General features: G+C 37.2%; 2 protein-coding genes across 4 annotated transcripts in view; both read right to left on the bottom strand.

The window, feature by feature from the left end:
* The window catches only part of LOC127450927 (septin-9-like), a 145,737-nt gene extending 130,803 nt beyond the window's left edge, over window positions 1-14,934 (bottom strand). The window contains exons 1-2 of one of the 3 annotated variants that reach the window (XM_051715417.1): window positions 14,897-14,934; window positions 2,053-2,124 (exon numbers count right to left, since the gene is read on the bottom strand). In XM_051715417.1, coding sequence (XP_051571377.1) covers window positions 2,053-2,124; window positions 14,897-14,915 — 91 coding nt within the window. In that variant the 5' untranslated portion in view covers window positions 14,916-14,934. Of the gene's footprint in view, window positions 1-2,052; window positions 2,125-10,073; window positions 10,183-13,709; window positions 13,942-14,896 lie in introns of those variants that run through there. The other 2 variants (XM_051715416.1, XM_051715415.1) reach the window with 2 other exon arrangements.
* Window positions 14,935-15,399: 465 nt separating this feature from the next.
* Window positions 15,400-25,593, bottom strand: LOC127450937 (uncharacterized). Its single transcript, XM_051715444.1, has 4 exons — window positions 25,445-25,593; window positions 24,844-25,155; window positions 23,769-23,908; window positions 15,400-16,427 (listed from the first exon to the last, which is right to left on the bottom strand). Exons 1-4 carry the CDS (start codon window positions 25,533-25,535, stop codon window positions 16,338-16,340), a joined length of 633 nt encoding a protein of 210 aa, XP_051571404.1. The 5' UTR covers window positions 25,536-25,593; the 3' UTR covers window positions 15,400-16,337.
* Window positions 25,594-26,757: the final 1,164 nt, after the last annotated feature.

Genomic DNA, 26,757 nt, shown 5'->3' with positions numbered 1-26,757 from the left:
GGCTCTTAACTGGTGGGTCAGGACCCAAAAATGGATCACAGGTCTGTTCTGATGGGAACAACAGGGTAAAAACAATGCTAAATGCAAACAATAAAATGCAACTAATCATCAGTGTTGGGTGTAATCTGATTACAAAGTCATTAGTTATTGTAATTAAAATGACTTTTAAGCACACAACATAGTGTAATGCATCACATTTTAAATTCTTGTAATCAGATTACAGTTAAGGGCTTTCAATGATGTTAATTGCTTTTAATTACATTAATTGGGTTACACGTATTTCCAAAATAATATTATTTATGTAGAATACATTTAAAACATAAATTATGTTCATATAAATGTATATATCTGTTTGCATTTCTGTGACAGCATGCACCCTGTAACAAGTCATTGTAAGGGAGAAATGTGTGGTGCTGAGTGGATGTGCAACAATGAACAAGGAAACATGGACATTATTTTTTAATTAGTTATGCTGAAAAACCAAACCTTTCCTGTGAATAGTGTTTTAGAAAGTAACTTTAAAAAGTAATTAGTAACGTGATTACTTTTTGATGAAGTAATCGTTAAAGTAGGTAATCTGATAAAAATGTTTAGGAAAGTAGTCATTTGTAATGGATTACTCTAAAGTAAATTAGCAAGCACTGTGAATCATATTATCGTTCATAGTTAGGAAAGCATAATAAATGGGCTCATACATTTTTAAAAGGGAAGAGAATACACTTCCAATATCAAAGGCTGTGGTATAATGCTGGTGTCACACTAGCTGTTTTTTCAGTGATTTTCAGGTGTGAGCTTCATTAACATAATTGCTGGCCAGTAGGTGAGAGACGGAAAGCTTTTAACTGACAAGACGTCAAGCTGATCTTAACATTTTCCCATACAAAAAATTGAAACTAGCCGCAAACTTGCCGCAAATTTGCTGCTCGTTATTTTCACATCAGATGAGCTTGTGACTCGCCGCAAATGTTTGCCGAAGTTTGCAGCTCTTCACCGGTAGTGGTGAACCTTTGGCAAACCTGTCAACAATGGACAATTTGCCGCAAGTTTGCCAAAAAGCTCATTTCCATGTGAAAATTATCTGTGGCGAATTTACAGCAAATTTGCAGTGAACTCTCAATTTTTGTAAGTGTTCATCGCACTCAGCTGCATATCATCACAAACGCTACCTGTAATTCAAAGTGATTCTTTTCAAACTAAAAAGACTAATAAAATCAGAATGCGAGGCTTAATAGTTTGTTTTATTGAACTTAATTTCTTTACTACAATGAAATCTGCATATGGACATGCGTTCTACGGCAAGCCTCAAGGGGATAAATTCACAATTACACACTTTCACAAGGTAAAGTTACTCAATGAATCACATCCTAAATCACTCTATTGTTACTGTTCATGATCACACAATATTCCTGTTGTTATTTTGGCAATCTCCATATGACAGGGAATCAGAGAGACAGAGATGCAGTGAGTCAATATGTTTGTAACCCCACCCCCCCCACACACATTATTTTGTATCGGCAAGTGTCTTACCTTCAACTGTATAGAGCAAGATTCCTGTAAAACAGCCAAAATCTAGTTGTTTGAAGTCTGCTAGTGTGACGCCGGCTTAATCAAACTCTATTGTATTTTGTTTGCAAATTATTTCACTTGATAGAATCTAGCTATAAACAGATGCCAACATGCACAAGGTTGTGTGACATGCCCTTATCCTGGAAACTAAAAATGTCATAAACATGGTTTGTGAGGACCTCAACTTGTTTTGTTCTGTGAATTATTGGCTGGCAAGAGCACGAAACTCAAGAACCGAAATTCAAGAGATGTTTAGAAACCAAAATTGTCCATTTTCATATTCATGTTAATAATTTCACTGTAACAATGTTGGATTTTAAGTAAATTTGTGTTACTTTTCTATGATAAACAATGCTGGTACTGTGTCACCAGATGTCCAATGTAAAATCTGGGTCCTGAAGCAAAACCCGATGAGAACCACTGATCTATAGTCCCGTATGTAGCATAGACATGAAAAATAGTAAATCTGTGAATGTGAATACTTACCAATACTGGTAGGACTTGTTGGATCTGCTCTCTCTGGCCTCCTCAGACTGCCACTGGTGGATCTAGCAATGCCTGTCATCACAGAAGACATAATAGAAAAAAAGGATTGGAATTATTTGCTCAGTCCTTATAAGTGGAAGGATACAGAAGATGAGACAAAGGATATGGTGTCCAGAAGTAATGGAGTAGAGGAGAGCAGATGTGTTTGGAACAGACATCAGAGTACTGAAGCTCTGCCCACTCAACATTATGGGCTGCATGTGTGTAAAATCCAGTCAGATGGGGCACAAACACAGAGACATATCAGATGCTGCTGTCTTTTCAAATCTTTGTTGACTTAGACTTCATGGTAAAACTGAAAGTTCACCCCAAAATGAAAATTCTTTCATCATTTACTTACCTTCATATTGTTCCAAACAATGTTGTTGTAAGACTTTTTTCCATGGAACACAAAAGGAGATGACGAAAGGCAGAATGTTAAAGGAATAGTTCACCCAAAAATTACAATTTGCTGATAATTTACTCACCCTCAGGCCATCCAAGATGTATCTGAGTTCATTTCTTCATCAAAACAGAATTTAAGATTTTTAGGATTTCATTTCAGTCCTCCTCTAAACAATGCAAGTGAATGTACTCCATTTTTTGACAGTCCAAAATGCATATTTAGGGTGCATCAAAATAATCCACACGACTCCAGTCAACAAATAAAGTTCTTCTGAACCCAAACGGTTGATTATTTTTAGAAACAAAACAATACTTATATACTTTTTAACTACAAATGTTTGCTTGCGTACATCTCTGTGATGCGCGCTCATGAGAGGGATGACGTAAGCTCGTTGGTAAGGTCACGCGTGGAGGAGGCGGCAGCGGGAAGCACGTCATTGTTTACAAGAGAAGTAGCGCTGTACAAAAGTTTAATCGTCTTTGCTGTAGATTTGTATTTGTATAAGTGTATTGTTCAAAATGGTCGTTTGGTGTGTGTATCCTGGATGCTTCAACCTTCAGAAACCCCAAAGAAAATGCACGTCGGGAAAAATATTAACTTTTCATAGATTGCATATACATGATCATGAGCGACTGGAACTCTGGCTTATCGCGCTGAACCTGGATATCAGTACACCCCTACATTCTCTCAAATATTAGAGGGTGAACAGTGAAAATTTTACCCCTGAGGATTTCAGACCATCGAAAGAATCAAAGGGTTGATATCTGAATTCATTGGCTGTGCCCGTGCTGTTTTTCCAGCGAAGTCAGGTATGCGTGAAATCTTTGTCATATAGACTATATATTTCTGCTAAAGAAAAAGCACAAGTAGATAATGCAACGGCATTGCTCTGAAATAAAGGATGGTTATTTACTGCAGTAATGTTTTTTTATTTATTTATTATTATTATTTGGAAATGATTTTTTTTATTTTTTATATTGTGTTAATAATCTTTCTTTTGTGTGTGTATCTTTGTGTCTTCCTATTATTTACAATGTATCAAACTGTATGATAGGTTGTTTTATTAGAATCTTGAGGATCCATCTCAGCCAAGTCAGGACTCCCCAGTGAGCGGTGCTTGGTCTGTGCAAGTTTCTCTTGTAAACAATGACACACTTCCTGCCTCCTCCTCCATGCAACTTTACCAACGAGCTTACGTCATCCCTCTCATGAGCGCGTGTCACAAAGATGTATGGAAGGGAACATTTGTAGTTAAAAAGTATATAAGTATTGTTTTGTTTCTAAAAATTATCAATCGAAATCAAAATCAATATGCATTTTGGACCATCAAAAAAATGGAGTACATTCACTTGCATTGTTTGAAGGAGGTGGCTTGAAATGAAATCCTAAAAATCTTAAATTCTGTTTTGATGAAGAAAGAAACTAAATTATAAGCAAATTTTCATTTTTGGGTGAACTATTCCTTTAACCTCCGTCACCATTCACTGTCATTGTATCTTTTTTCCAACACTTGTGTTCTGTGCATAAGTCAAGCACGAGGAAGTGCAATTGAGCTTAAAATCATGATTGCATGTCAAGATTTATAGTGATAAAAGGAGTTATATTTTGGTCTGTTCTCACCCAAAACTGTGCTAAAAATGCTAAAAGCTACAGGCTACATTACAGGAGATATTCACACAATGAAGATAAAAACAGGCTGGGTGAGGGAAATGATCTATATACAACATAACGTGTAACAATGTATATGAATCTTTCATTCAAGGTGAGTTCATACAAGACAAGAAATTCATGTTTTATGAAGTGGTTGAAAATATACTTAGTTTTACTGACACTACAGAGATAAGAAATGGTGAGATAATTTTGGTTGTTTTCTGTGTAAATATGAGGGGTCCCTGCACATAACACTGAGACATGACTGAACAGGCCAGCATTGCCAAATACACATACTCAAATGTGGTTTGAAGCACAGGATGTGTGGCCTACCTAAAAAAAAAACCTACAACGTAAAAATGTTTTTCTTCATTATATTTTCAATGTTTTTGTTTTCATCTGTTTTTCTTGTCACAAAAAAATTATCTAATTTCTACTTGACTTTATGACTTTCCAGATTAACAACTCAATTATCGTCATCAGTAAGTAAATTCAAAAGTGCAATGAACATCAGTGTAAAGTAACTCTGACAACACTTTGATTTTAATTACCACTTTAAGGTAGCAAATAAACTTTTTAAAAATTAGCATTGTGATTTTGAAAGTGGAGCAAGGTTTTACTTAACCACATTCATTTGCAAGAAAGAAAAAAAAAAAAAAACCCTGAAAAGACCATTTCACCTTTCAGTCAATGGGGGTGTGTTGGCACAGCCATTGACCAGGAAAATAAAAAATGGCACTCCATGTCAAAAAGGTTGCCGACCCCTGGTTTAAATGATCAATGTACTGCACTTATAAAAGCGAGAATCTAACACTTCTCTACTCGCTCTTGACATTTTTACAGTGTTTTAAAAGCTTTTGCATAGGCCTATACATTAATTAGCCTACATTTTACACAATTTTACATAAAAATTATTTTATGAAATCAAATTCAAAAACAAACATTTTAAATACATGTTTTATATATATATATATATATATATGGTAGTGGACAATTACTGTACATTCTAATGTAAACCTCTTTCTAAACAAGAACTCATGAGTGGTAACAGAAAATTACAATGTAGGTTAAATGGTGCTTTTAAGATTATTTGTGGCACTTCTTCAAAATACAGGCGTATCACCTCAAACTTCCCTCAAATTTATCTCATGAGATAGAAGCTTTGCGCTTAGGTATGTGCATACAGTCCCTGATTTAGTCTTAGAATGGACCTACTAATAGCAAATGTCATTCATGCTATTATAAATATTGCAAAGAACGCTTTGTAGTTAGCTGTTTATTATGAGATTTAACTTTACCTCCCTTTTTTTTTTTTTTCGGAATTGAAAAAGAATCGAATAAATGATTCTGGCCGCAAAATATTTCCTTGCACAGTTGCCAAAACTAATGTATAATTTCCTAAAAAACATAACTGTAATGTTTAATTTCCTAAAAATATTTCTAAAAGTAAGGGGGACATGACACCCTTTCCATGCCCCAATCCTCGCAACAGCTCTGCCTTTCTTTGTTTCTTCAATGAAAATACATTTTTAATTATTTAAAATACAAATATTGGCTATATCATATCAAGATATCAAATGTACATACACAAATCGAATAACATACATTTATAAAATTTTCAAGGAAATTAAAACAGAAATGACAGACACAAATAGACCACTTGACAATATCAGGAAAATGAAAACAGAACCTACAGATAAAAACAGACTATTTAAAAAACATTTTTACCGTGACTGTAGTGCTCTCTCTGATTGGGAAAGAAACGCTAACAGTAAATAAAATAAAATAAAACGTTTTAATATTATAAGAAAAAAACAACAGATGTTAGAAAAGGTTCATTAAAATATAAAAATTCAAATTTATTATATTTTGAAAGGTAAACATTACTTAAAATATCAGGGGGTACTTCAAGTGATTCATTTAGGTCAAAGGGGTTCTGCTGACAAAAAAAGTTTGGGAACCACTGCCATAAGGAATACTAACCCTCAGAAAGTGCAAGAGAAAAACAAGCTAAATTAAAATGATGTCTTTTGTTTCCTTAGTAGACCAGCACTGTAATTGAATGGGATACATCAAGAAAGAACAGGAAGATATTCCTAGTTAAAGAGAGTGTAGGTAGCTTTGCACAGAGTAAACAGTGTCAGTATACAGGAAATGGCACATTAGTGATATTTAATTGCTTTTAAACTTTAATATGTGTAATTTTGCTGTTTAAAATAAAAATGTTCTCTTATTCCAGTTTAATATGCAAAAAACAACTTTTTGGCAGGACCACTTCCGTCATATGAATAGACTTGAATACTTGAATGAATAATTTATTGACTAAGAAATGACGCATATTTTTATTTTTAAAATACATTTTTATTTCATTATTCTCTGGGGGGTGTCTAGTAGTAAGGCAACTTAAATGTGAAGTCTGCTCTCTGATTTTTTTGCAGTAAAAGGTCCATTTTGATTTGATAGATTTTACCAAAATTAAGTCAACAATATTAGCAGTGTCTGCAATTTTGCCCCCAAAAGCAGCCATATTGCCAACTCATAAGACATATTAACTAGTGAACTTACTAAAAGAAAAGAAAATACCAAAAATACAGAACCTTATATTTACAAGGTTTGCCAATGGCAAAAGTGAAGATTTATAATCACTAAACGAATTGTGTTAAATAAACCGCAATCAATTTCTTCTGCATTGCCGATCACTCTGCACCTACTGAATGACATCGACTGTGTATTAATTCGAAATGCTGTCACTCACGTACATCGCTTTAATGATTGGCTGTTTGTTACGTGGTTCAGCACGTTTGAGAGCTTGATCAATCGTCTTATAGAGAAGCTGGGCTTCCAGGTGGGATATTGATTGAAAGCCCACTGTCCAATCAACAATCAGATCATGATGCCCCTGGGCAACAGCTACGTAAATACCCCTTCAAAAAATAAAACAGTGCTCATGTAAATTTATATAATTTGAATATGTATCAGTTAAGTTGGTGCAGGGCCAGTTCTAGACATTAAGAGGCCCTAGGCAAAATTTATGTTAGAGCCCTTTCCATCCCCCAGCATGTCAAAATGCCAAAATGTTTTTACTTATTATTTTTTATCACTTACTGTGGTATGGAATGCAACAAAGTTTTAGCTCATTCCAATAATCACTTAATCACGTAATCTGCTTCAAACATTACACTTACATTTCTTTCAAAGATTCAATGCCATAAACTTTGCAAGCTTTGGCAAATCTAATAAAAAATCAAATAGGCTACTTTTCAACTAGTTCTTCCTCAGAGGTGCTAATTTTAGCAGCCTGGCGACTTCTAAACAAATTTTGTAACCTGATAAACTGATAAAAACCTGTACACCCATCTCACAAGTTGTTTGCAGCCAGACAATCAGAATGGATTTTCTACCAGCTCTTGCCATTTTTGATGCAATATGCATCACGCCTGCCATGCTCTGTGGGAATTCAATGGGAATACTGTATGGGACTGAGACTAGCCTTTAGTATAGTGCACATTTAAATCACATTGAAACTTCCTAATTTCTTAATTGTTTAGTGTTGAACAAATACAGCTACTAAAACATTTGGGAGTACAAAATAATCAATCCCATATCCATTAAAAATGTTGATATCAGGACATAATTGTATTACTATTAATTGTAGAGTGGAGGAGGGCGGGGCCGGGCTGGAATGACAAACGCCCGGTCCCCAATCAGCCTGATGGGGCATGCAAGGGATAAAGGCAGCCGGGGACGACAGTTCAAGAGAGCGAGAATTACAGGCAGCTGCCCTGTGTGTGGTTATCTTTGTGTGTTTTTGGTTAAGCTGATCATTAAACTATTATTTATATTCTCAAGCCGGTTCTCGCCTCCTCCTTTCCCTCTAACCCCCTTACACTAATATTCATGTTAATATTTATTATAGCCATTCCTAAAACTCCAACAGACCAAAAAAAAAATTATTGTTTTTATTTCCTGCTTTGTAATATACACTAATATTATAAATATAACCAATAAAAACCAATATGAATAGCCTATTAGGACCAAATTGCATGGTGTTTCTCTAGGAAACATGATATATTCAGTGTATCTGATTAAAAAACTCACCATCTTTAAGCTTGTTCTATAAGTCAAGCATCAAATACTCACAGACTTGCAGGCAAACAGAATAAAACCTCATGTTTTATTTCATCACCTCTCAGTTTTTGCTGCTCGTTTTGCAAGCAAAGAATAAAATTGTGTTTCGCGGCTCTTGAACACTGCAGCACGAGTCATGACTAGCACAGCGCAGAGGGAACATTACCTCAGTCCTGAAAATGCATCCATGACCATGTGCTAAAGTTTAAGCTCTCGAGATTTCACGATAGCATAGTTGACATCAGACTCATTTTACACGTTCTTTGTTGCAACGCTTTTAGGTGTCATTTGTCATTTGGGTTTTAAGCATTAGAAATTAAACTTATCACACATGTGCGAACGGGTGCAAATTTCTATTATATTTCTATATTAGCCAGCCTTGGGCACTCGCCCAATTGCCCATATGTTAATCTGCCCATGTTGTCTTAAACCGATTGCAAATTTAGTAAGCACAGAGAGTTTGCACTTGGGCTTTAAAGTGGCATATTGGCATCCTATGATTTAGAAAACGGCTGCAAAACATTAGAAAGGAGGAAACAATATTGCTGTGCATATTGGAAATGTAGCCTTGCAGGGTTTGTGACAGAGAGAGGAGGTTATCTTTAACTCCTCTCTCATGATTCTTCAACTTGGTTTTACACACCCTCTGAGATGAAGTGGCCACTATCAATCCAACACATTCCTGTGTCCGCACACAGTAATCAGAAAGCCAACAGTATGGGTCTGGATTGATGAAGACAGGGAGACACGAAGGAGGTACAAATAGACCAAACCATCTGTCAATTTCAGTGTCAAGTCAAGCACTGTCAAAGGAGACAATGTTTCAGCACACGTGAAATGTGACATACTGAAAATGACTGTGATCAGCACTCAAATTCAAGATGCCTGTGGTGCAGAGAGGAATTTCAAAGCACTCTCGGGCTTGGGTTAATTTCTCAGGAGATTTGTATTGCCGCTGACTCACCTGTCAGCCTGATTGTGATGACAGGGCAGGTCAGCAAAGGGGAGGGAAGCAATGAAGGAGAAGGAGCCAGATACTGATAAAAGAAAATGTGCTATAGAGTCTCCATAGCCTCAGTAAGCTCTTTTGGGCAATAATCCAAAATAAGGGATTAACAAAGAGATTCATTCATCCGCTCATAATGATTCACTTCCAGAGGAAACAAAGGAGACATTTTTCAGCATGAAACCTTACAGAATACCACATGGAAAACACTGCATGCAATCTAGAATAGCCTACAAGAAGTTTTCACAGATGATCTTATCACTTGTTACCCACAAGACAATTTGTAGCTCAAAAGGGAAATGACACTTATGATGACTCATTTTGGTATACTTGCTCAGAGATAAAGTCCATCCAAACATTAAACTGCTGCAGAAAAATGTCACAATTCATCATGATTAATAAATGATCAGTGAAATTCACACCGACAATGCGTGAACATGTCTAGAGTCATATTGTGCAAGTGTTTGATTACCTCTCATGGTAAGTGAGTTACTGATTTACCTAAAGTGCTCAGGGCGTGCCCTGGAATCCATGGCAAAGCACACATGTCAATTCAAAGTGTTTCATATCCCTTGAAATTTGTGAATCAATAAAATAAATGGCCTTGAACTTCATAGCAAATTATGCGAAGTGCTCATGAGTTTAAACACAACAGTTCTTGCACGTTTTTTCAGGTCTTTTTGGAGGAGGTCAAGGTTGTACTTGAGAAATATTCTCTAAATGAGATCAGCATTTACACATACACAGCAAAGTGCACTGCCAGAGAAAGAAAGAAAGATAAAAAGGACTTACTGATTACATGATCCAACATGTGTTTGAGAGAAGCTGGGTGTGCTGTGACAATGACTTTGGCAGGCCCAAGGAAACACTGCATTCCTGCCAAATCATTGTGTACACAGTCAGTTCGGCTTATGCGTCTGTCGAGATTATAGGGAAGGAAACATGTGAAGGCCTTTATGTAGCACCCCAGGCTCCATTGCACAACGAATGGGACATAGTGCATGTAAAGCTTTGGTTAAGAGCAATGAACCTAACAGAAAAGTGTTCTCTACTGTATATCCCAAAATGCACAACCAATGTAATAAGGCTTATATGATGTCTAGTCTAGTAAAAAGGGAAATTAGAAATTAGATATTTGGGATCACTTACATTTTCCATAAATAGGCCAGCCTTAAAGTTCACTTCTACATAAAAAAAATATGTAATATTTTTAAGATTTATGCATTTCAATTTCATAAGGAAATTCCATCAAATTGAATTGTATAATGTTTAACAAAATTGAATTAATAAAACCTTACATATTTAGGTTTTAATATTTTATTAAAGATTATTCAATTCAATTTGATGGAATTTTGTAATGAAATTGAAATGCATATATATATATATATATATATATATATATATATATATATATATAGTGTATGATCTTAGGATATTAGACTAAAAATCTCTCTCCTTCCAGATGTAACTCTCATTTTGATCAAGATGTGCTTAAAAGTATTAAAATGCACAAGTCGTATGCTATTCCAAATGGAAAGAAACCATCTGATAAACAGAAAAAGAAATAGTGCATATTATTCCAGTAATATAGGAGATTATGTAAGATCTACAGAAGCCAAGATGGGTATACTGTATATGACCCACACTTAAGGAATATTTTGGGTTCAATACTCAAAAGTTAAGCCCTATCGACACTATCTGTGGCATAATGTTGATTACCAAAAACATAATATCGACTCCTCCCTCCATTAAAAAAAAAAAAGAGGAGCAAAAATTGAGGTTACAGTGAATGAAGTACTTACTATGTAAGTGAATGGGGCCAATGTTTGGAGGATTTAAAGGCAGAAATATAAAGCCTATAATTTTATAAAAGCACTTACATTAATTCTTCTGTTAAAACTCATGTATTATTTGAGCTGTAAAATTGTATAAAGGTGCAGTATGTAAGATTCAGAAACCCTTGTTATTAATGACACCTGTGCCATTAAGTGAACTGCAGCCAGCTACCTGTTGCTCGTGCTCACACTCCACAGGGACGCGAGCGAGCATCGGCCAAAACAATGACGTAAGGTACAAAGTGACTGAACGTGATTCACCAGCATCATGCTGACAGATGAGGTAGCATAATTAAAATTGCACAGTTATGATTGTTTTACTACAAACTTTGAGACTAAACTAAAACTACTTATCAGCTAACATAGCATGCTGATACACACACACAGCTACATATTACCGAACTATACCAGACAGTTTACTGTTGCACTGCACTGTTATGTTGCACTATTGTATGTTTTGTATGTCATATGTTGTACTACGAATAAGAAACCAGCATATTTGCTTAAATTTATCCTGTATACCTGACATTTAGTATGAAGAGAATATCGTTTAAATTATTTGAAAGTTACGAAACAAGGTAGCTTGCAATTCGTCAGCGTTAGCAGGCAAGATCAAGTTAACTAAAATTACACATCAATCCTTATGGCACTATATTTCACATGCTTTGCAGTTATGTAAGCTTACCTGTCCAATAAGAAGAACGCCAATTCAGGGTCGGTTTTGATCCCCATATCCGAACGAAGGTCCCTCCAGGAATCAAATGTGCTGCCGTTGTTCACTCTAGTTTTCACTCGACCACGACCACGTTCCCGCTCCCGCTTATTCAGACTGGATTCAGTAGATAAATGTTTTTTTTTTTTTGGTTTACTCTGAGTTTGTGTAGGAGTCGGTGTTGTGCTGGGAGCCAGACATTTGCTGGATTCCATCTCTAAGATAACGTTACTTAGTGTTGCAATTTGTTGTCGCTGTTGAATAGCGGGAGAGAAGCACTGAGGCAAGGCTCTCGGGAGCGCGCATAAACGTCACATCCTTTGGATTTTCCTGGCAAAAGCGACCCGCTCCCGTCGCATGAAAATCAGTCTACAGGCTTTAATAGGCAACCTAGGAAGTCCGGGTAGGGCTAATTTTTTTAAGTTGTGTTATAAGCTGTTCACACATTGGCAAAAAAGGCGAATATTACATGAAAATTGTTACATATTGCACCTTTAAGTAATTATAAAAAAAAAAATTTCACTGTCGTTTCAGGGTCATTTACAGCTTTACGTCGTCATGGCAACAAAGTTGTAAAAATTGGATTTAGCCTAACTTTAAACTGAAAAGGTTAGATTTTATCACACTAAAATCATGTTAACACATCTTGTGGCTATACTTTTGAAACAGTGAGTGTTTTACCGCTTATAGATTGGCTCCATTTACTTCCATCGCAAGTGCCTAGTTGTAACCCAGATGTTTTTTTTTTTTTTTTGCTGTTGTTTTTTTTTTTTAAGTAAAGAATAGACAAAAAAAAGTAATTTTTGTGGTAATTAACATTGTTACAAATGCTGTTGATTGAGCTTAAAGCTAGAGTGTGTAATTCAGAGAGGCTAGCAGTTAGCAAGCTAGCTTTGAAAACATAGAGCCCGCCCTCGCTTCAGAGGTGTCTCCAAAGCCACGCCTCCTCTATCACACCTGAACACACACTCTCACAGAGCTGAGTCTAAGCGTTGTAGAAGTTTCTAACACGGTCTTTCTTTTCTTGTTTCCTTTTACTGATGGTTCAGGAGGAACATAAGGTGGCTGCGGTTCGCCATCCATTCTCGCGCTCGCTCTGCACAGCGTCAAGCAACCCGCGCTGATGACGTGTGATTGTCTGCGCGAACAAGTTGCGCGGCGGTATGCAAATATAGATTGATAGACAGGAAAGACATCCTGTCATTACATTCAGACCGAATGCAATGATTGGTCGATCATTTTTTAGTCCTGTCCCTTCCACAGAAGATATATATATATATATATATATATATATATATATATATATATATATATATATATATATATATTATTATATATTATTATTGTATATTATTATTATATAATATTAAGTAGTCTAAATATATTTAAGTGTATATATATATATATATATATATATATATATATATATATATATATATATATATATATATATACATTTAGACCACTTAAATTATTGATTGCTATCCGGATGTGAAGAGACTTTCAACCAGTATAACAAAAAATGTATCTGGAAAAGATTGCACACCCTAGCTTTAACTAGGATTGAACCTGATGGAAACTGTACAGGACATGAGCACAACTAGCAGTTTTCCAGCTTATTTTATTGGACAATTAGCCTAATAGGTAGGTCGAAGGTCATTACTAGTGAATGACTGTTTTAGAGATCATAATTTGTATACACATTTTGTACATTCTAAATAAATTGATTAGGGCCTATTTTAAAATTAAAATAGCGCCAATGAACTTCACGTTTGCTTTCACTTTTGCATAGAGTTAAATTTATTGTAATCATATGAGAGCAGATGCCATGCCTGGTGTTGCCAATATCCCAATTAAAGTTTCGTTGGTTCGTATACTCACCAGAATATGTTTTCTTCATGTTCATCGGCACTTTTTCTCCTGGGAATCTCAACTTCAGTCTATAAGATCCGTATCTGAGATCGCAACATCTGAAATATGTTTGCTCGTTCTCTCAGGTATTTAGCACCGCCAAACGCTCCGTAAAGCGCGCGTGAACCACGATCTTAATATATCGATTTAATTCGTTCTTACTGTAAACCGCCTTAATCGGTCATAACTGAACACAGCTTTGGGTTTACCTATGCGTACACACACCTGTGTGATAACTCCGCCTTAGGTATAGAGATAGGCAACACACCTAACGGTGTGACGCAATTCAGATGTTAGTTGACAAATATTATTTTTGTCAACATAATGGGCATATATTTTTAGGCTAACAGGTTAAGCAGTTCACTTAAATGGTCCTGCGGTAAGACAAATTAATTTTAAGAATAGCCTACAAATATTCCATGTCTCATTTGATATGAGGCCATAAACACTACATAATAATTGCTTACTAAATCATTGTTCAGATGATGTAGTGTAGTCATAGCATATCACACTGCATGATGAGACTGTTCTCGAAGTATCATGTCAACTACCAAAATCATATAAACAGGCTACAGGGAATTTTACGAGCTGTGCTTTTTAAGTTAAAGTCACTTACTCATATTGGCATGATATCTAAAACAATCCACCTGTTTGAATGAATAAATAATGTTTTCATCCAACCATCTTGGGCACAGAGCAAATATTTTGGAATAAAATAGCTGTTAGTCGCTTCTCTAATGTAAGTCAATATAATTATAAAAACATCTACATGAAGGGGTTGAAACAATATATTTTAAATTCAGTTAATATACATATGTTTGTATGTATAATTAGCATTACTATTATATCATGTAATAATAATAATAATTATTATTATTATTATTATTATTTCTGTAGGCCCTTTCACAAACTAAATATGTAATGTATGTACATGCATATGTATGAATGCATATTGTATGACAAATTTTAGACCCCTTTTTAGACACTTTCTGCAATGTCAGCATCTAAAGCCTATTAAAACTGTTATCTGAAAAAAAGGGGCCACAAGATGATTACAATTATTTCAAAATAAAGCTCCAGTATATTAAAATAAAAAAGTCAAGGAAAAATAAAAGTTTTAAAACAAACATTTTAAACAACCATACATGTTCACTGACCTGTTTCAGCATTGACCATCTTTGCTCCACTAATGCTAAATGGTCTTTCTGATGAGCACTAACAACCGATATGCAAAGAACATGTCATGCCAAAACTTTCGAAAGCAAAGAACTGAGTGTTTTGTTTGAATCATTCATGCTCCAAACCTTGTTTGCTTTGCTGTTAACACCAAAACCTTTCACTGGTTACGTGTTACCAGTCAATGTGAGAACACGTTACAGCAAGTGTTTGAAATAAAGGTGTATATTTCTTATTTTTCTTTTTTTTTTTCCAACAAACAAAACACACACACAAAACCTTTTCAAACTAGGGTGTTGCCAATAACAAATACATTATTTTTTTGCAGCCTGGGTATGAAAGGTGTGAACTACATTTAAATGTACAGTCATCTTAAATTCAGAAGTGCTAAGGCAAGACTGACTATGCTGATGCAAATGATTTGAAAAACACTTAACCCACACATTGTCTTGCACCATTTCTCGTAACAGAAAATCACAGTGTAGTCTTTCCCCAAAAGCTTTATTTTTTTTTTCCCCTTAAGGTTGCAAACGTCACACACTTGGCAAATATGTACAGTGAGGTGGAGTGAGGCTCAGTGTGAACAGAGGTGACATTCTCAAAGGGAGTGTTATACTTCCTTTAGTGTGGTCTTGACAAGAATGTTTTCCACCACAGGATGAAGTCTGCAGGCTCGGCTCTATTAAGTAAAATGTACAAGTCCCCAAGACAGACCAAGGCCACTAGTCAAGTAACAACACAGGCTGTAGCTGACAGATTCAGATCCTGTTTTCAATGCTTTCAAGAGTGACACACATTTCAACATTATTCTTGTAAAGGTATCTTTAAACACAAACCAATTAAGCTATACATTTCATATGTAATTACATTACAGAGACATACAAGTACATCAGATATATGTTAAGAACCCAAATAAGTAATTTTTTTTAAATTAAACAAATGCACATATAATTTAGCTAAAGTAAAGATAAAATAAACATGGGGCTCAAGCTTCAGCTATGGGCCAAACTCAATCACTCATTTAATGCTGATAACATATTTACAGAAGATGAGGCCAATTAAAATTTAAGCTGTTTACAAAAAAGGAACTCATATTTTTTGAATCCTAACATGCCAGTTACTCAGTTTCAGAGAAATAGATCAACCATGAAAAGAGGGAGAAAAAAAAAATCAAATCAGATGAACATGCTAACATCCTTTCATAAAGTAGCTGTGTAGGACTGAATGAGTCACAGCCGAAACAGTACACAACAGTTACAAAATTCAAAACAAGGTTTTCAGAAATCAACACTGTAAAAGAGAATTGACATTATATTTACATAGAGATTTTTTGCAAATAATATTGCAGAACACCACAACGTGGCTTGTAGGGCAAATTTTGGAAACAGAAATCACACCAAGCATATTTATGTGCGTGTGTATTTAGAAGTCATTTGTCTTACACCGCATGTCCACGTATATTCCATTATGTCTTTTCTCTTCTTCCCTATTTTTTCTGGATTGCTCCTTTATCTGGGGGGGGGGGGAGGGGGGGGTGGAAGATTAGATCAATTTAGCTAGCTTATTAACCTTTAGACACATCTGCTTAAAGATCCCATGAGAATTTTGTGGCTTTTAACCAATAGGCTCTTTCAAATCTACAACATTTTCTGCAAATATAATGGCATTATCAGTTTAGAGTACATCATGATGGCGCCACGGATGGCCACCTCGGTGTGGAGCACTTCTATTGTTTTGTTGTTTTTGTTTGTTTGTCCTGTGTTTAGTAATCTTTTTCTAGTCAGTTTTACCAGAGACAAACTGCTGAACATTTGATAGCATATACCAGTCAATCTTTTCCCGGATTTTGAATATTCAGACGTTTTGTTTGACATTTTAATCGGAGGTGCGGCTGTGTTGTTTAAACGCGCTATGAGATGCAGGCGAGGGAGACGAGCAGGTGCGCTGGTCAAACTCCGTCGGCGGGGCTTTTAAACAACACTGCTGAGCATTCATCTAGCGAATCTCCGCTCTCTCCCTAACAAAACAGATGAACTTCATCTCCTCACCTGCAAAAACAAGGACTTTTCAACCTCTGCTGCCTTGTGCTTCACAGAAACCTGGCTGAGTGAAGCCATTCCGGACAGCGCGTTACATCTGCCGGGCTTTCAGCTGTTCAGAGCGGATCACATCGCGGAGTTAACGGGAAAACGTGAGGCGGTGGAACATGCTTTTCATCAATGAAAGTGTACAGATGTAACAATGTTAAAGAAGGTGTGCTGTCCTAATTTGGAAGCGCTCTTAATTAACTGTAAGCCTTTCTACTCACCGCAAGAGTTTTCCTCGTTTATTCTGGTGAGTGTGTATATCGCGCCAAACGCGTGTTTGAATGCCGCTCTGCAACAGCTGGCTGATCAAATCACAGACACAGAACAACAATACCCGGACTCAGTTATTATTATTCTTGGGGATTTTAACAACTCAAACCTCACATGTGAACTGCCCAAATACAAACAGCACATTACATGCCCAACCAGAGACAGAAATATACTGGATCACTGCCACACAACAATAAAGGATGCACAATCGCTCTGTTCCTAGAGCAGCTTTGGGACTATCTGATCACTGTCTGGTTTATCTTCTTCCAACCTACAGACAGAAATTAAAATCTGCTAAGCCTGTAGTAAGGACTGTAAAGATTGGACCAACGAAGCAGAGCTGGAACTACAAGCCTGCTTTGACTGCACTGATTGGAGTGTTTTTGAGGCTGCAGCCACAGACCTGGATGAGCAGATACTGTTACATCATATATCAGTTTCTGTGAGGATATGTGCATTCCTACTAGGACTTATTTAACATTTAACAACGACATACCATGGTTTACAGCGGATCTCAGGCAGCTTCGTCAGGCCAAAAAGGATGCTTACAGAGTTGGGGATAAAGTCTTGTACAGTCAGGCCAGGAACACACTGAATAAGGGAATCAGAGTGGCTAAAAGAAGATACTCTGAGAAGCTGAAAAACAAGTTTTCAGCTAACAACCCTGCATCAGTGTGGAGTGGCATGAAACAACTTATGAATTACAGGACTCCTACCCCCAACCCTGTGGTGAACCAACAACTGGCTGACAACCTGTATGTGTTCTACTGTAGATTTGAAAGGCCCAATCTCACACCCCACACCCACTCTGAACTTCACTTCACACAAACACCAACACCTCCTGCAACCCCCCTCCTCCCCCTCCTGCTACTCAACCTGCACTTAAGATCTGTGAAGATGATGTGAGCCGCGGCTTTCGAAAACAAAGGATAAGGAAAGCACAGGGCCCAGATGGCGTTTCACCTGCATGTCTTAGATCCTGTGCTAACCAGCTGCCCCCATCTTCACACAGATCTTCAACAGATCACTGGAGCAGTGTGAAGTCCCATGCTGCTTCAAATGTTCCACTATCATCCCCATCCCAAAGAAACCAAAAATCACAGGACTTAATGACTACAGACCTGTCGCCCTGACGTCTGTGGTCATGAAGTCATTTGAGAGGCTGGTGTTGGCCCACCTGAAGGACTTCACTGGACCCTTTCTAGATCCCCTCCAATTTGCTTATCGAGCAAACAGGTCTGTGGATGATGCAGTCAACATGGGACTGCAACATATCCTGCAACATCTGGACAGACCAGGGACATATGCAAGGATCCTTTTTGTGGACTTCAGTTCAGCTTTCAACACCATCATCCCAGCTATTCTCTGGACTAAATTACACCAACTCTCTGTTCCCATGTCTATCTGTTAGTGGATTACCAACTTTCTGACAGACAGGTAGCAGATTGTGAGACAGGGGAAATTCACTTCCAACACCTGTACAATCAGCACTGGTGCCCCCCAGGGATGTGTGCTCTCCCCACTACTCTTCTCCCTCTACACCAACGACTGCATCGCCAAGGACCCCTCTGTCAAGCTCCTGAAGTTTGCAGACGACACCACTGTCATCGGCCTCATCCGAGATGATGATGAGTCTGTATACAGAAGGGAGGTTAAACAGCTGTCTGTCTGGTGCAGTCAAAACAACCTTGAGCTGAACATGCTCAAAACGGTGGAAATGATTGTGGACTTTAGGAGGAACCCCCCAACACCATCTGTACCCCCTCACCATTCTAAACAGCACTGTGGCAGCAGTGGAGTCATTCAGGTTCCTGGGCACTACCATCTCACAGGACCTGAAGTGGGAGACCCACATTGACTCCATTGCGAAAAAGGCCCAGCAGAGGTTGTACTTCCTTCGCCAGTTGAGGAAGTTCAACCTGCCACAGGTGCTGCTGATACAGTTCTACTCAGCGGTCATTGAGTCTGTCCTCTGCACTTCAATAACTGTCTAGTTTGGTTCAGCTACGAAATCAGACATCAGAAGACAACAAAGGACAGTTCGGACTGCTGAGAGGATTATTGGTTGCCCCCTGCCCCCCCTTCAAGAACTATACACTTCCAGAGTGAGGAAAAAGGCTGGAAAATTCACTCTGGACCCCACCCACCCTGCCCACTATATTTTGAACTGTTGCCTTCTGGCCGACGCTTCAGAGCTCTGAGCACCAGAACCGTCAGGCACAGGAACAGTTTTTTTCCCCAGGCTATCTATCTCATGAACAGTTAAAACCACCCCTTTGAGCAAATAATTAATTTTTATATTATCCAACACATCCTACCTCTTCTGCCATTACATTCCCTTGCACTGTACATAACCGATTTGTATTTAGATTTATATGTATATATATATATATATATATTCATATATGTGTATATGTATGTAAATGTATGTATGTATGTATATATATATATATATATATATATATATATATATATGTGTGTGTGTGTGTGTGTGTGTGTGTGTGTGTGTGTGTGTGTGTGTGTGTATGTATGTACAATTGTGCTCAAAAGTTTGCATACCCTGGCAGAAATTGTGAAATTTTGGCATTGATTTTGAATTTCTTGGTAGACCAAGAAAGATTTCAGCCACAGCTGCCAGAAGAATTGTTCGGGATACAAAGAAAAACCCACAGGTAACCTCAGGAGAAATACAGGCTGCTCTGGAAAAAGACGGTGTGGTTGTTTCAAGGAGCACAATACTTGTTGACCCCTCTCCAAACATAGCGCTTATGGTTGTGATCATAAAGCTCTATTTTGGTCTCGTCGCTCCAAATTACAGTGTACCAGAAGATGTGAGGCGTGTCAAGGTGTTGTCGGGCATATTGTAACCGGGCTTTTTTGTGGCATTGGCTTCTTTCTGGCAACTCGACAATGCAGCTCATTTTTGTTCAAGTATCGTTGTATTGTGCTCCTTGAAACAACCATAATGTCTTTTTCCAGAGCAGCCTGCATTTCTCCTGAGGTTACCTGTGGGTTTTTCTTTGTATCCTGAACAATTCTTCTGGCAGTTGTGGCTGAAATCTTTCTTGGTCTACCTGACCATGGCTTGGTATCAAGAGATCCCTGAATTTTCCACTACTTAAGTGATTGAACAGTACTGACTGGCATTTTCAAGGCATTTTTGGATATATATTTATATCCTTTTCCATCTTTATAAAGTTCCATTACCTTGTTACGGTCTTTTGACAGTTCTTTTCTACTCCCCATGGCTCAGTATCTGCCTGCTCAGTGCATCCACGTGAGAGCTAACAAACTCATTGACTATTTATACACAGACACTAATTGCAATTTAAAAAGCCACAGGTGTGGGAAATTAATCTTTAACTGCCATTTAAACCTGTGTGTGTCACCTTGTGTGTCTGTAACAAGGCCAAACATTCAAGGATATGTAAACTTTTGATCAGGGCCATTTGGGTGATTTCTGTTACCATTATGATTTAAAAAGGAGACAAACAACTATGTGATAATAAATGGCTTCATATGATCACTATCCTAAAATAAAAGTTTTTTTGCATGATCAGTCATATTATCAAAATCAATGCCAAAATTTCTCAATTTCTGCCAGGGTATGCAAACTTTTGAGCACAACTGTATATGTAGGATCTGTCAGTTCCAGCAATATGCATCATAAGAAGTCAAACTGGTCTCATAGAATTACGTTACTTTACCTACATTTTTGCTAAACAATTTATACGTGGCTTGTTATAAGTATTAGAGATAAAGATTTTTCGAGTCATTTTGTAATCGAGTACTCTAACCCACAAAAAATGAGTACCCATGTACTCGTTAATTAAAATGCACTCCACATGCGCTAGGTGTCCACGGTAATGCACTCAACAAGCCACGTGATAAAATGTGCGGATTGACCATCTCAGACACGGAGGCAACTGAGATTCGTCCTCCGCCACCCGGATTGAGGTGAATCACTATGCCACTATGAGGACTTCCAAATTGGGGAGAAAAATAAATAAGAGCAAAAATATTTGCTCTCACCCGGAGCTTACTGTACATTGAAACCAATACAGACAGCATGCCACACAGGGTAATGCACATACATAAACTCAGAGTCTGCATAAAGGCTATCACATTTTTATCATTTCAGATGTTATTATTCAGATAAACAAGTGGTGAAAGTTTGATTTTTATAAAATGCGCTCTGCCGGTGTGGTGATTCAACACACATATCCTACACACTTAGTGGTTTGATCAGCTTCTGAGTTCAATTTGCATTTTCTTTCCACCAATAAAAGCAGATCCTCATCCGATGGTTTGCATGACTTCAACAAGAACCAAAAACAAATAGAGTTTCTCTTATTGCCTTGCAATATAACTTGGGTGCTTCTCATTTCTGAAATTGTGCATCCTTGTTTCCTTTCCTCGTTTCCTTTCTCAACCCTCTTAGGAAACGAGGAAAGAGGAATCAAAGCAAGACATTTTTGTAAAATGAAATGTCCTGCTCACTCGCGCGTCACTTCAGAGCACGTTTTTGTGCAGCTGCAGTACCTCGGCGTGCTTGCCGTTATGTTATTGAAACTTTTTTTATTAATATGTAATAAATCCAAATAATTCAAGATGCACTGTTGAAGTATGTGACAATTATGGTTTATTTAAACTGCAAAGGTGAAACATGAATTAAAGCTGTTGTGCCAGATGTGAAGGGGGATGAGAATTTATGCTTGCATCAGGTGCTTCGAACAAAAAGTCTTCTGCATAGGATACACTGGTGCTTCCTCGCTCAAGCATCCTCAAGAAGCTTCCTCTGTCCTCGATTCTTGTGTCCTTGCAGTGCATTTAGAGAATTGATATGTCCTTAAAGATGCAGACTTTGATTGGTTTCCAGGTCATGGTCTCAAGGACGGAGGAGCAAGGAAACAAGGCTGCATAATTTAAGAAATGAGAAGCACCCATTGGATTTGCTTCAGAAGCACAGACGCCATGATTTTTTATTTTCTCTCCCAACACCATGACAATGACACACATCCACAGTGCCACAGGCGGAGGCACAACCTTGGCTAATGCACCTGTATGGCTCTGTAGATGGATATGTCTCATTGGACAGAGCAGTACGAGTGCAAAGCTCTTAAAGCTCAAGCTCTTAAACTCCCAGTTTTGCAAGAATCAGTGAGAAGCAAGGCGCGAGAAGTGGAAACCATTTGAATTCGGCACAGAATTCTACATCACCACCCTTTTTTTTTTATCCCCTTTTCTCCCCAATTTGGAATGCCCAGTTCCCACTACTTAGTAGGTCCTCGTGGTGGTGCGGTTACTCAATCCGGGTGGCGGAGGACAAGTCTCAGTTGCCTCCGCTTCTGAGACAGTCAATCTTATCACGTGGCTCATTGTGCATTACACCATGGAGACTCCCATCATGTGGAGGCTCATGCTACTCTCTGCGATCCACGCACAACTTACCACGCACCCACTGAGAGCGAGAATCACTAATCGCGACCATGAGGAGGTTACTCCTTGTGACTCTACACTCCCTAGCAACCGGGCCAATTTGGTGGTTTAGGAGACCTGGCTGGAGTCACGACTCCAGGGGTGGTAGTCAGCGTCAATACTCGCTGAGCTACCCATAGTAACACTAACTGTACTTTAGGCAGAAATAGATTGATAGTAAATATTATCATATCACTACTTCAGCTCTATTAAATTTATCATGGACTACGTGAAGGAATATAATACATTTTTGTTACAACTTATAAATATTTAGATTTTGTATTTATTGTTTTTACATGTGTTTAGTGTAGGTCTACTCTTTATAATTACAAAAATTCCATAGTTTGTTTTATAGAAATCATGTTACATCTAACCATGGTAGTGAAGATCCATGCTTCCTACTATGGTTTTGTTACAAATACCACTGTTAAAACTATAAAAATAAATAATGAATAAATTAAAATTTTCAAAAAGGCAAATGTAAAATATATTAACAATATCACTTTTATTATTAGTTTCTGTCTTCGCATTTTCATTTTATAGGCCCCAGATATAGCCCTCCATCTGCTTGAATTCAAGAAACGCAAGATTTGGTCTCACATTCATGATGCGTTAGCCTGCTGAATTTATTAACAAAACTTTTAAATTAATTTAAAAGGTGTGGGGGGTTACAGTTTTGCACAGAAATTGCTCTACTGTCTTTTGTTACATATTAGGCCTCTCCCACCAACACAATTCAGACTTGCCAGTAATATGTCACATTCAGTGACATGGCTTCAACTTTTGTTTCTACATTGAAAGAACAAAATGGCTCAAAAAATCAAAAAATTAACCACTTTTCCCTTAATACTTAAAGCTGAAGTGTGTAAATTTTTCAATGTTAAAACACTTTCTACTATCCCAGTTTAAATATGCAGAGACAACTATAAGTAAGCCAATCTTCAGTTGGTTCATTTTCTCAAAACATTTACTTACAGACTTGAATTACAGACTTGCTTCATGTATATCTGACACTCACCTTGGGTACCAACCACACTACAGCCACCAGAATCAACAGTAACAGCACACTCCCAACTGCCAGAGCAGCCACCGGTATCAGGAAGTCATTCATGCCATAGGATTTTTTAGCAGTGACAGTAGCTGTTTCAATTGGGATCTCTGTAAAGCACAATTCCAACTCAGTTTAGCCTTAGCCAGAATGAAGGTCAATGGAGAACATCAGCACAACTATTACATGCATACAGGTTTGGGCAAATTATTGCTTCAGGTCTCCTGCTCCAAAACTATAAGAAATCATATATGTCTGAAATCAATTCATACAATGCAGCAGACATATTGACTAAGTCTAAAAATATTATCTGTACAGAAGTCTCTAGAGATACAAATCTCATACCTGCCTTGTCTTTATTTATTAAACAAATTCTCAAAAGATACTTGAGGCACCATTTGGGGTTCCTCTGCTGCCAAAACGGCAGAACTTACAGGACAACCTTTAAGTACCTTTTCAGTTCTCTGAGAAATGTACTCTAAGGACTGTCAGTGGTTCCTCGGGTAAACGGATCATAATTGAAAGGCTTTGAGGCTCCTAAAATCTTCCTTGAGGACATAAATATGGATAATTGAGGCTCTCAATGATCTCATGCGGGTTCCACCAGTGTGGCATGTGATGAACACCAAATAGTGCCTCTTTTCATTTCTATACTGTAATAGTATATATATATATATATATATATATATATATATATATATATATATATATATATATATATATATATACACACAGTACAGTATACATCAGTCACCATTTACTTTCATTGCATCTTTCTTTCCATACAATAAAAGTGAATGGTGACTGAGGCTCTCTATTTTGTCCCACAGGAGAAAGAAATTCATACATATGTGATTGGAACAAAATGAAAATATTTTTTAGTTTTGGTTGAACTAACTCATTAAATTAACAACATTCCTGAATAATACTAATATATATCTAAACCACACTGCTATTTTCGAAATGTTGTCTATGATATGCAATTAAACAAAGTACATTAAGGAGCAGTAAAAACAAAAAACAAAAAACATAAGGGTACACTCACCATTGACCAAAAGAAAAACACCTTTGTCTGTTGTCATATCACATTTCCGCAGAAATAAATTGCAAGAGCACCAATAAAACCCACTGTCCTTCATTTGTAGGTTAAAAATGTCTATGATCAGAGTTGTTTTTTCCACTTTGACTTTAACACGTCCTTTGTAGTCTTCATGCAAAGTTAACATGCTACTTTTAAAATAGTAATAGAGAACTTCACGGCTGACCTCCCGTTTGCTGTTCAGATACACACCCAGCGCGTCTTTGTGAGCAGCAGGGCACTTAATGGTGTAATTCTCACCTTTAAACTTGTGTTCATCTAAAAATAATGTGAATCAGCAGTTAGAATTTGATCTCAAAGTTTGCAGTGTTCATATAAACAGATGCGTTAAGCCATAGTTTGATGTGAGAGTGAACATGAGATGGATTTTCTAATACCAAAGAATTACTTTTGAAGAGGTACTAAATGTGTTCTAAATGTGTTCTCAAACTGACTATTACAAGCCACAATTACACAAGTCCTTTAGACATCTACCTGTGCATCTGATTAACACTGGTTAAGGAATTGCCAAAATGTGTAACAGTGAGAAAAAACACAAAACACTAACCTGCACTTGAAACAAGATTGCAGAGATTAAGAAGAACAACAGATAAAAACAAGGTGACTGTCAGAGACATTTTCGTCCTTGTGGTCCACATATCTCAATCAACGTCTTCCATTTAAACTGGGAAACACAAACAAAACTTGTCTGCGCTGCACAACTATATATACTCCAGCCCATGCAGCCTCTGAGCAAGAGCATCCTGTGTGATACTTCTGACCTCAACCAATCAAAGGTAATTCAGATAAAATGATACACATATAAAATACAAAACACACACAATAACAAAAGGATGAGCTGCACAATGCTGCTATTAAATCCTCTGGATTGCCTTGCCCCTCAGACTTCCATTATAAGAGCATTACATTTATTAAAAAAACTGTCAAAATGATCTGTCTGTAGTTGTTCTTTTTTAAAGAGAGAGAGTGAGAGTGAGAGAGAGAGAGAGAGAGAGAGAGAGAGAGAGAGAGAGAGAGAGAGAATATGATCTAACATGGATTTTCTTGATAAAACAATATGATCGTGCCTGGAAACAGGTGCATGTAAAATGGCAAGAAATAGCATTTTAGCTTAGCATAAAGCTAAATGTTACATGACAAATTACACAAGGTTTATTTCTATTTCTTCTGCTCCAAACTTACTTCAAACTTACTTCTCTGTCTGCTCGTATGAATGTAACACTTTTTGAATGCATCTCCATTCTAAATTTTTTAAATTCTAAAGTATTCCAATACTCCCCAACCCTGCTTATTTCCCTTCATATTCTTTTACAAGTTCATCTGAGCTAATCATAACACAGAAAGCAGATATTATTGAAGCTTTTTCCATCTTTGTTGCTACACAGTAGGCATGTACAGTACTTTTCAGAAATGTGGCTGGCATCCACTCTAGTAACACTGCTTCTGTTTGGGGTCAGTTTGACCCCTGCAAAAACACATACAAAATTATGTGGTCTCCCTATTACCACTATATTTTGCTTTAGTTTACTTCCGCATTGCAAACCTGGATATTTGAAAAGGGTCCACTGGGCCTCTTTTAACTCTTTGAGTGGGAAAATGGTTTGCCCTTAGAGTACAGGTCACTAACTTTTATTTACAATTTTTGTCATGTTCTGTTTTCTATTTTCCTGGTAGATGAGGAAAGACATAATCATCCCTGGTGAAGAATTTAGTTAAAAATAATTTTGTGAAATTATTGTGCATTACTTGATACATTTACGTACAGTTCTATTATACATGCAATCTGAATGTGCACTGCAAGTAGGCCAGATGAAGGCATGTCTGTGACACAGCCGTGGCAGTTTTGTCCTGTTTAATGTG

Source organism: Myxocyprinus asiaticus, chromosome 13 (genome assembly GCF_019703515.2).
Source record: "Myxocyprinus asiaticus isolate MX2 ecotype Aquarium Trade chromosome 13, UBuf_Myxa_2, whole genome shotgun sequence".
NCBI lineage: Eukaryota > Metazoa > Chordata > Actinopteri > Cypriniformes > Catostomidae > Myxocyprinus > Myxocyprinus asiaticus.
The sequence above is the reverse complement of the archived record's forward strand: the minus strand, read 5'-3'. Positions and strand labels throughout refer to the sequence as shown.